Source organism: Apteryx rowi, unplaced genomic scaffold, assembly GCF_003343035.1.
Source record: "Apteryx rowi isolate R43461 unplaced genomic scaffold, aptRow1 scaffold_664, whole genome shotgun sequence".
NCBI lineage: Eukaryota > Metazoa > Chordata > Aves > Apterygiformes > Apterygidae > Apteryx > Apteryx rowi.
The window spans coordinates 435,820-446,475 of record NW_020450943.1 but is presented as its reverse complement, the minus strand read 5'-3'; the positions used below and the strand labels follow the sequence as shown (position 1 = coordinate 446,475).

General features: G+C 39.5%; 2 protein-coding genes across 2 annotated transcripts in view; both read right to left on the bottom strand.

Moving 5' to 3' along the window:
• Positions 1–3,797, bottom strand: part of LOC112975355 (toll-like receptor 10) — a 14,445-nt gene extending 10,648 nt beyond the window's left edge. The window contains exons 1-2 of the mRNA XM_026085282.1: positions 3,422–3,797; positions 6–1,350 (exon numbers count right to left, since the gene is read on the bottom strand). Of these exons, the coding sequence (XP_025941067.1) occupies positions 6–1,260 (1,255 nt within the window). The 5' untranslated portion in view covers positions 1,261–1,350; positions 3,422–3,797. The remainder of the gene's footprint in view (positions 1–5; positions 1,351–3,421) is intronic.
• Positions 3,798–10,419: 6,622 nt separating this feature from the next.
• LOC112975365 (toll-like receptor 1) overlaps positions 10,420–10,656 on the bottom strand; it is a 5,443-nt gene continuing 5,206 nt past the window's right edge. The window contains exon 4 of the mRNA XM_026085321.1: positions 10,420–10,436. Within this exon, the coding sequence (XP_025941106.1) occupies positions 10,420–10,436 (17 nt within the window). The remainder of the gene's footprint in view (positions 10,437–10,656) is intronic.

Below are 10,656 nucleotides of genomic sequence, written 5' to 3'. Positions count from 1 at the left end.
GTTGCTGCTCATGTCCAAATATTTCAGTGATTTCATACTGCTGGTCATGAAGCTCACCTTGGAAAGGCTCTCAAATTTATTCCTCTGCAAGATAAGTGATTTCAAATCTGTCAGAGTGACACAATTCTGGAACAATTCATCTGTCAGGGCATTGTGAGAAAAATTTAAATACTGAAATGAGCTTGTTCTCTTGGGGCAAAGCATGTGCGGCATACATGCATCGTATATCGTTAAATTTTCTATATTCATCTCTGAAAATTGTCTGTATAGAATTGCCTGGTTGAAATAATAAACCTTATTACGAGCATGCTCCAAAGTTAGTGCTTTCATGGAGCCACCCCAATAGACCGATTGTTCCTGAAAGCTTAATAAGAATAAATATTCGTATTCTGTCAGCTTCCCCACTGATCCTCGAAAAGTTAAATTTTTCACAGTCCAAAACTCCACAGGTGAATACCAAATAAGCAGAAAAATTTGAAAAATGATACCCCATCGTAAATCCACATTGTCAAGCGTCAGAGCTGTTGTCTTGATTTTTTTCAGAAACTTTAAAGAAGGTGAAGGAAAATCTTTGTAGCTCAAGGTATATCTTATGTTAGTTATTTTTAAATTTTCTGAAGTGCTCATTCCATCATACAAGAGGAAAAAACTGAAGTTTTGGTTTGCTGCAAAAACTATGTGAAGGCTCCTTGTATTTAAGGCTGTCAGACTCTGAGGTTCATACCCAGAAAAGTCTTGTAAGGTCAGGAAGACAGTGTGCAGCTGCAAATGTGTGATGTATCTGAAGTCTGATCTCTTTATCATTGTGGCACTTAATCCTAGGTACTCCAGATGAAACATGGTTCCAAATTCGTGACAGATGGGCAAGGCAGTAAACTCATTGAAAGAAAGATCTAAATGTCTAAGACGTGCAACAGTTTGACAGTAAACTTTCAAAATGTTGTTATGAGACAAATCTAAGTATTCTAAATCTTGATTAAACATGAAGACATTGAGGTCAAGCTCTGTAATTAGATTATGAGAAAGATTCAATACTTGAAGATCAGAAAGAAACATAAAATCAAAGAGAGTAAATTCAGAGATCCTATTATATGATAAATCTAATACACGAGTAYGGACTAAAATGTTTTTTGGAACACTAGTTAGAAAACTGCTTGAATAGTTTGCAATAAATTCATTTTCCACAGTCAGCTGGATATTATTCCAAAGAGTGAATATAAAGACCCAGGCAAAGATAAAGATACTTGTGAGGGGTCCCATTATGTCTTTCAGAATTATCTTGGTTCTTTACAGAAGCAGAAAAGCATGGTTTTGTTTTCTGTTCAACATTTCTCAATACTGAGTCCAACCCTATGGAAAGAAAACACATTTAATTCGCTGAATATGTTTAATTGTTGCATTCACTAATCATTGCTAAAATAAAATTCCATATAAAATTTATGCGATAAAAGTTGGATTTTTGCTGTTTTTTCTAAGGTATTACCAATCCACCTCACCCCTATTCTTTAATTCCAATTCTTGTTTTTCTCAATTAAGCGGCAAGGAATTCTTTAATAATGGGAGGAATACAATCAGTGGTATCTTTTTAAAAAATACAAAGATGCTAAGAAAAACAAATTTCACAGCAATCTTCAAAAATTCCAAAAGAATACAAACGTAGGAGTAAAGGAGAACACGACAAGCCTCCATCTGCTGCTTCCCTATGGCCCATGTCCAGACACACCTGGGGACAGAATTCCAAGAGCCCCACAGGCCCTTACGGGAATCAGTACAAAAGCAACCTCTTCACTCAGAAGAGCCAACGGATATTCTTCTTTGCACTTCAAAGACCAGGGACTTGGCCATGTATCCCCTCAAAGTCAGCTGATCAGGGAAACTAGCTCTAGCAAAAACAGGGGTGTCCATTTTTTCAGTAAGCCAAGAAGCTTGAGGAGGAATTATACTCTCATGAATATTATAATGCTAGTGTGTCCAAAAGCATTGTTACAAGAAAACCACAGCACAATTAGCAATCCTGTATGAAGCAGTGGTGCCAAAACCTGAAAGAAGACACTTTTTACTCCAAACACTTGCAAAGTCTCCTGGATTTCCTAGGAACATCTCCAAATTATCCCACAGCTGTAGCTTGACAAAGAACCTCCCTAGAAAAGGTGAGGGACAATGAGTCTAGCTCTCAGGATTAAAAACCCATGGAGGGAGAGATTTTTTGGAAATGGAAAATGTCCCAGTAGAATTAACATGTAGTCATGTCCTTCAGTATTCTACATAGATTTGGTGAGGCATCAGTCCTCTCATGAAAAAGCATGCCCTGAGCATTACTCTCTTTTGGTCAAGCATTTAACACAACACACAGACAACCTGAAGCACGAGAGACTCGCACACTCTTTCAGGAGATAAACATCCCCATTTTCCCTGTGTTGATTCTGTTTGGAAAATAAAAAGTGTTTTAATTCATCCTCCATGCAATTTTTTGTTTAATAAAAAACAAAAGCCTATTTTTATCAGTTCTAGGTTATAACRTGTGCTAGTGCATAAATAATTTGATTGGACTGATAACAGAACTCATGCCTTCCCCTCCCAATCTCCCATCCAGCTTAATCAAGTTTTCCCCAAGGAAGTAAAGCAAAAATGCCTGTAGTTAATGTCACCAAAAGCAATAAAAGAATAAAACGCTGAAGTGGAAATCTACCTCTGTAGAATTTGACTGACAGACAGTCGAGTTCCATCTGCAAAAGGTTGGGCTGGGCTGTCTGAGCACAGAACGGATTATAAGTGAAGCTCAGATGGTTTGTTGAAGTACAATGTCACTCGCAGAAAGAATGAAGAGAAGGAAGCTGGACCCAGCTTCCTTCAAAGAGTAGCTGACCCTGTTCTTCAGAGTCCAGGCTGGCAATGAACCTCTTGAGATCAAAAAAACTTTGACCTGGAACTGTCTGGAGAGACTCCAGGGCAAAAGGGAAGTCAGGAACAAAGCAAGAATTTTTCTGAAAGAAGAGAAAAASAGAAACACATCCTCTGCTCCATGCTCTATTGCCAGATAAGTTTTAATTTACCGTGTGTGCTATGGTATACGTTGCAAGAAGGCAGGATCCACACTATATAGGCTGAAGAGGGCCAAACTAAAAGAATAAAGCAGGCCTGTCTAACAAAGCAATATTAAGGGTCAGTAATAAACCATCCAACACTATTTTATGATGGTGTTAAATTATAGTTGATTGAGAATGAAAAACGCCATTCCAAAAAATTTTTTTCTTTTCTTCTTTGTTGAAATTCAACATGCAGATGAGCATTTTCACTGAAATTTCAAAATGCAAGAATATCTTCCAATGGCAGAGAAATACCAGCACCTAAGATCTGACAGAGTCCAAAGTATATATAACAAGAAGAAAAAAATTTAAATAATGCAGCAAATATAACCCACCTGTTGTGTATGAAATTCATCCCTGAGCAAAGATCCAGCAAAAGACTTCTGCATACTCATCTTATATTCTCAAGACAGCATTTCAAACATATGTAATCTTGAAGCTGAGGAATCTCACATGAGATGATAATTCCTTTTTAATAGCTAATAATTGCTACCTCCAGAAGTAGAAAGATTTATTTATGTAGGCTATATAATTCTAAGAAAACATCCACTTTCAGTACAGTGCAAGTATTAAGAGTTCAAGGAAAGGAAAGAATTTTTAACAGCCCAAACTCAAAATACATTTACTCTTGCAGTATTTACATAACTGTGGTTTAGGAGGAAATGGACCCATCTGCTGTACAGAATTTTCACCAAAGCAAGACTGCTTAAATAAATCTGCATTGCTAATTTTATGTCTCTTTCTGACGGTTACACAGGTGTTCTGGAAGTTTGGTAGCTGCATCTGCCCTTTTACACACCCAAAAAACAGGAAGCAAAACTTTCACAGCCAACTTCTCTGCATACCAGAATCAGAGCTCTACCCCTCAGGAGTTATTTTCCTCAGCAAGCAGATTAATTATGCTGCACATGGACAGACTGCAAAAACTCTAATCTCAAAAGCTAGTTACAGGGGCAAACTGACATAGTTCAAAACCTACGTCAGTCATCTTGACACCTGATATGTCTCAGGTGGTTCTCATGGAAACTTCACGCTGTAACTTCCACCAAGAAATTATAACAAATGTGCTGTAGGTAATATTCTCTATGACATGAAAGCTGTACTGAGGCCATGAAGAATATAGCTATGTAAGCCAAACTATCTGGGAATGGAGGATTAAGCAGTCATTCAATTAACTTTTTGAGCTGGGCATGAGCCTAGTGAGCAAATCAGCAGAGCAGAGAGTCAATGCATTTCAAAGGCAGATGTAAACAACTGAAAACAACATCTCATTCCCATAAGCCTCCAAACTAATACAACATGCTTTGGTAAGATTAACTAATAAAGAAGAAAGAAGCCGAGAGTCTAGGCTCTGTTCTAAAGATTCATTTAATTTTAATGAATTTTAAGATTAAACTCATGAAGTATATAATGAATTCTTCAGGTATTAGCAAACTGGGGGAGGGTGGAGGGGGTTTGGCCCACTCTGGCTCAATCCAAAGCTTATTCCCTTCCAGAAGACAGCACCTTGGAGGAGAGGTGAAGACGAGCTGGCGTCCAGCTAAAGAAGTTGAGAAAAACCTTCAAGGTTGCCTATGAAAATTTAACTTAGACAGTGGTGCCATATATATTTAAAGTTTGCATTACTTTCCTTCTAAACTTTTCTTTGCAATTACCCTTCTAATTCTGTAAAGAAGAAATTAACCCTTTTGTTTTTCTGGAAGAAAACTTCTGTTTTTCATTTTGAGATTGACGAGCGAGATAGACTGAACTGAAACTTGCTGACAACAAACCATTCTGCTTTCCTCAATGCAGAGAATCTAAGTAGTTCACTACAGATCAAGTCCCTGAGACATCTGTGACCCAAGACAAGACTGGGGATCATGAATGTTTCTCAATAAGCAGCAAGAATCTGCTTGTCAGCTGATACTGTCTGGTATTCAAGTTAAATGGGAGACCTTCCCATTGGTTGGCATTAATCCATGTCCCTATGGAAATGAGTAAACGAAGGTGCTTGTTGGCAGAACAATAATATGATAATCAAATTAAGAATGAAAGCATATAAAGCCAAGGTAGTTTTACTCCCAATATAATTACTCAAAAATCTTTGCTAGGTTCACAAAATCAAATACACCACCAACTTTCTTCAAAATTGATTCCGGTACACACAGAGCTGCTAAAAGCAAAAGTAGCCACATCTTTAGTTGTAATGTGTTCAACTTCCCTATTACCCTTCTTTATGAGACTTCAAAGCACATTTCAAAACAATCTGCCATAAATAAAAATTTGGCACTAACTGAAGCAAAACTGATTCTTCTGAATATTTCTGTGAATTCATTAGGAGCATTGCATAATATTATATTCAGCAAAGCTTTGCAGGTTGGTCTCAGTTTACTGATTAAGTGATTTTGTATGACACACAAAAGCTAAAAAGCAGTGTATTTCTGTTTATGTACCCTTAATGTACTGGCTAAATGCTGTACTTTCCACAGTCATTATATATACATACATATATTCATGCAGACACCTTACTCCATTTCTGAAGTTTATACTGCTGGTTTTTTGCAGCTCATTAATTTATTTCTACCAATAAGCACCTATCTTCACAAACAGCATTTCCTCAAGGTACATTCCAAATTTCTGCCTATATATTGTGATTGCTCACCCAGAAAGGAATTGCAGCTACACTTGGGCTGGGTAACACAAGCTATTCAGGACCAACAATATCCCCAAAGGAGTGAAGAGTCTCTCCAACTGAAACTGCAGAAGGGTACTTACACATGCAAAATACTGTGTTAAAACATAGCCAGAGCAGCTGGACTCATCCAAACACTTCTAAAAAGTTAATGCAATTATGAAAAGTTGCAAGTGGCTAGGTCAGTGTTTGGTCATGTTCAAGGACCTTATCTTCAATCACAACTCTTGCATTGTCACAACTTACTCCTGTGCATCAAGTGGGAAAAATGGGTGCTAAATGTTACCATAAGTTAAACTGAGCAGAGATTTTATTGCATTATAAGCCTTTTGCTTGGGCATAAATAGACACAAGGATCAAAAATGGGGAAATCAAACTCTATTTCCGTTAACACAGAGGCACCTTGCAGAATACAGAACTGACTTTCTCATTTATTGGCTTATCAATACTACTTCCTCTTGACTAAGCAGTGAGTACAGATAGGCATTATAGTCAACCTCAGTGAATGTTTCTGAAAGAAAAACTGTATCATCCAAACCAAATCATTGAGTAAAAAGATGAGTTTTACAAAGGTTTTGAACCTTCCTCCCAACAGAACACCTCACCTCCGTGGAGTCCCATTTCTTTCCCTCTCCTCTCRGCTCCCTTTTCTGCTCTAAACCTCTGCAGCTGAGCTTCAGTGATGATGCTCTATCACATTTTAAAGCTAAAAAAGAGCTGAGCTCTCAGCAGGGCAACCCAACCATGCATCAGGACTTCCATTCTGCCATCGTTCAGACAATCTCACTTATATTACACACTACTTATATATGAAAACATTTCCACTTTCACTTCATTTGCACAATTTCTATGTTTTGGAGGGTGTTTAACCCCCATGTTATTGCTTTTGTGTGTTGATACTATCATGCATGTAAACGTGACATTTTTGCTAAGCTCTGAGATGACTCCTCAAATGCCTGCTCTGATGATACAGTATCTGATGTAAGAATATATTTACCTACTCCCTTTTCCTCCTAGCTGGAGTGCATTAGCAGCTGCAGTTTTCCATGTAGAACCAGCTGCAGACTGGTCATCAGTGTACGCAGAAAAGGGCTGCTACTTTCCAAAATGTCAGATAAAGTCCCAGGAGAAGAGGCTGACAAAGGATATGAGGCTAATGTACAGGCCACATATGGGAAAAATTTCTCCTCAGACTAAAAACTGTTTTTATAGAAACTGTTCAGAGTATGGCAGAGGCCAAGACAATTGTCTGGAATATCCTGATGTGTAATCTCTTGAGGAATCTTCTCCCCCTGTGGAATCTGACAAATAAAGTAGATGCAGTAATTCACTGCATGTTCAGCTGATYTGCTATTTATCTGGCACATAATATAGACAAGAGTGTAATAACATGTGGGCTTTTGGTCCCAAAGGACGAATTTTAATTGCTCCCCACTCATATTACAAGTCTCACTTTCCAACATTATTCACTCGTTTTGGACATACACAGGAAACCTGTAATTATATATTTCTACTTATGATCATATCAGCTACATTGCCAGAAGTACATGGAGTTCCCAAGTTCTCTCCACAGCGGTAAGCAAACTCCTGCTAAACACTTCCACTCTTAAAAGAAATAATTAATTTCTGAGAACAGCTGTGTGTTCTCATCTGAGTAATGTGAAGGCTTCCTAGCACAGCCTGCGACTCTCGGGGATATCCCTTCATCCTCTGACCGATAGAAGAATCCTGTGAGTTCTTAAAGCTTCACACACAACAAGAATGCTAACTGAATTTCATAAGTTTTGTAAGCTGCTGAGACTAAAACTCTGAGWCTTTTGCAGAGAATTTTCAAGGAAGCCACCACGTAACAATCCAGCTGTTTCAGGTTGTGTGAAAGCAACAGGCAAACCAAGTTAATTAAGTCTGTCCGCCTTCAGTTTTTGAAGAACTACATGACAGACATATACTGAATCTTTAGTTGGACGGGAAGGAAGAAGCACAGAAAACATTTCTTTCTGCAGTCCTGAATTAGACAGCAATYTGGCAATAGGTGTGTTATATTAATTGAGGTTAAGCGGGATGAGAGTGCTAAAGTTGTTGAATTTGACCTTTTCACTGTAAATCATTAAACAGTTGCTCACAGTTCAAGATTTCAATCAAGAGATCCTGGTCTGCTTAGACCTGGGGCAAACAATCACAATTAAAATCTTTTGCTAATAATAACGGAAGACAAAAATCAGATAAAGCATGTGAACTTTCTATACTAAATAAGGATTTCATCTTAACATCCCTTCCTCTTTCTCCATTCTGAAGCAAATTTTGAAAAACAAAACACTCTGCTTACTGGTCATCTAAGTCTGGTATTCAAGACAGCAAACAGCTGTCCTTTGGGGGCAACAGAATCACAGAAGAATCACAGAATCACAGAAGGGTTGAGGATGAAAGGGACCTTGGGAGATCATCTAATCCAACCCCCCTGATCAAGCAGGGTCACCTAGAATACGTTTCCAAGGATTGTGTCCGGATGGCTTTTGAATATGTCCAAGGAAGGAGACTCCACAACATTTCTGGGTAACCTGTGCCAGTGCTCTGTTACCCTCACGGTACAGAAGTTTTTTCTCATGTTCAGATGGAACTTCTTGAGTTTCAGTTTGTGCCCGTTGCCTCTCGTCCTGTTGCTGGGCACCACTGAAAACAGTCTGGCTCCATCCTCTCTAAATTCACCCTTCAGATACTTATACGCATTGATGAGATCCCCCCTCAGCCTTCTCTTCTCCTGGCTGAACAGTTCCAGCTCTTGCAGCCTTTCCTCATAAGAGAGATGCTTCAGTCGGTTAATCATCTTAGTAGCCCTACGCTGCACTCACTCCAGTAGCTCCATGTCTCTCTTGTATTGGGGAGCCCAGAAATGGACTCAGTACTCCAGATGTGGCCTCACCAGGGCTGAGTAGAGGGGGAGAATCACCTCCCTCGACCTCCTGGCAACACTCTTCCTAATGCAACCCAGGATACCATTGGTCTTCTTGGCCACAAGGGCACATTGCTGCCTCATGCTCAGCCTGCAGTCCCACCAGGTCCTTCTCCGCAGAGCTGCTTTCCAGCAGGTCAGCCCCCAGCATAAATGATCTCTAACCCAATTCTCCTCAACCAAGGGAAAGTCTTCCTTTCTCCAGACTTTCTTCCTGGTCTCCAGGGTCTGGGATTCCTAAGGGTTGGTCTTAGCAGTAAAGACTGAAGCAAAGAAGGCATTCAGTAACTGCCTTCTCTGTACCATTCATCACCAGGGCCCCTGCCTCATTCATTAGCAGGCCCACATTCTCCCTAGTCTTCCTTTTGTTACTGATGTATTTAAAGAAGCCCTTCTTGCTGTCCTTGATGTCCCTTGCCAGATTCAATTCCAAATGGGCCTTGGCCTTCCTAACCACATCCCTGCATACTTGGACAATGTTCCTATAATGCTCCCAAGTGGCCTGTCCCTGCTTCCATCTTCTGTGCACTTCCTTCTTCTGTTGAGTTTTGCCAGGAGCTCCTTGTTCATCCATACAGGTCTCCTGCCCCCTTTGCTTCACTTCCAACGATAACGTTTGCTGTGATGATCTTCAGCAGTTGTGAATGTTTGTCAGAGTCCAACCACATCTTCTTGAAGGCAAAACAACACAATACAGGCAAAGGGGCCTGCTGTATTCCTGTACAGGAGAGCAAATACTGTAAATGTAGCTTGTCTTTCTGCTTCCATCAATACAGGGGCTACATCTGGTCTTATCAGCTGTTCCAAGATCAGGCAAAGTGGTTTTCAACCTCTGGCTGTTTATTGCTTTTCTGATCAGGAACTTAAAGCTGTGCTGCAAAAGATACTGTTTTGGCTGAAAAAAAAMCAGACTCTTCTAATCAAAGGCATAAAATGAGGTAGATCAATGGGTAGAAAAAAAGTTGGAAGCTAGAAGAAGCATGAGGTAGGGAAGAAAGAGTTTCTCAAGATATAGCCAATGATGATGGAGGCAGTTATGCCACTAGAGACACCCTCTCAGTCCCTTTGGTCAGGATAACACTCAGGACCAAAGTGATACCAGGATAGTCTCAGAGGATTGGGATTACAGTTCTGATTTGTCAATTCACCATTTCTTCCTGCCAGCAGTGCCAGACTACAAACCCCCAAAGGAGAAGTAGCTCATCCTTTTTTTTTTTTTTTTTTTTTTAATTCCCCCCACCTCCCCACAACTTCCCCAGTCAGTCCTCTTTTCTAACATGGTCATTTTTGTCCACCTATGTTAGATACTCACAGATTTCTATATCTGGGTGCCAACCTTTTAGGCTTCCTGAATCTGAGAAAACTCCATCCAGGAACTGCCTCCAGCTCTGGGTTTCTAAACATCTTCACAGAATGTATAATTTTCTTTCTAGCAAGCCAATTTTGACAACGGAAGTCATGTGACCCAGCTGCCTAAGCCTTTTGATTAATGCATTTATCCAGCAATTTAAGCATACCTTTCTACATGACTATAACAACTTGTCAAGATTTTATTCTTAGAAAAATWCACTACTGTATTTCAAGCTGTATTTCAAAACACACATTCCACATTCATTTCTGATTTGCCTTCTCTGTATCAATCTCAAGTGATTTTGAGCAAGATTTTCCTAAGCTGATTTTTTCCTATAGTTAGAAGGCAGCATAGACAACTATGTAGAACATGGCTCTACAACAAAGAGTGAAACACATTGACAATCAATCAAAATTACCAAACATTTATTATTTCACCAAGAAAAAAAAACGGCAATAAACAGATTCTTAATCACTTTCCCCACATCTCTTTCCATCAGCCATTGGTAGGTTAATGCTAATAGTCGCCCTCAAGTTAGCCCAGAAAAGGGCACGCTTGCTTCTCTCCTTCGGCCACTCCAGGTACGTTCTCTTGG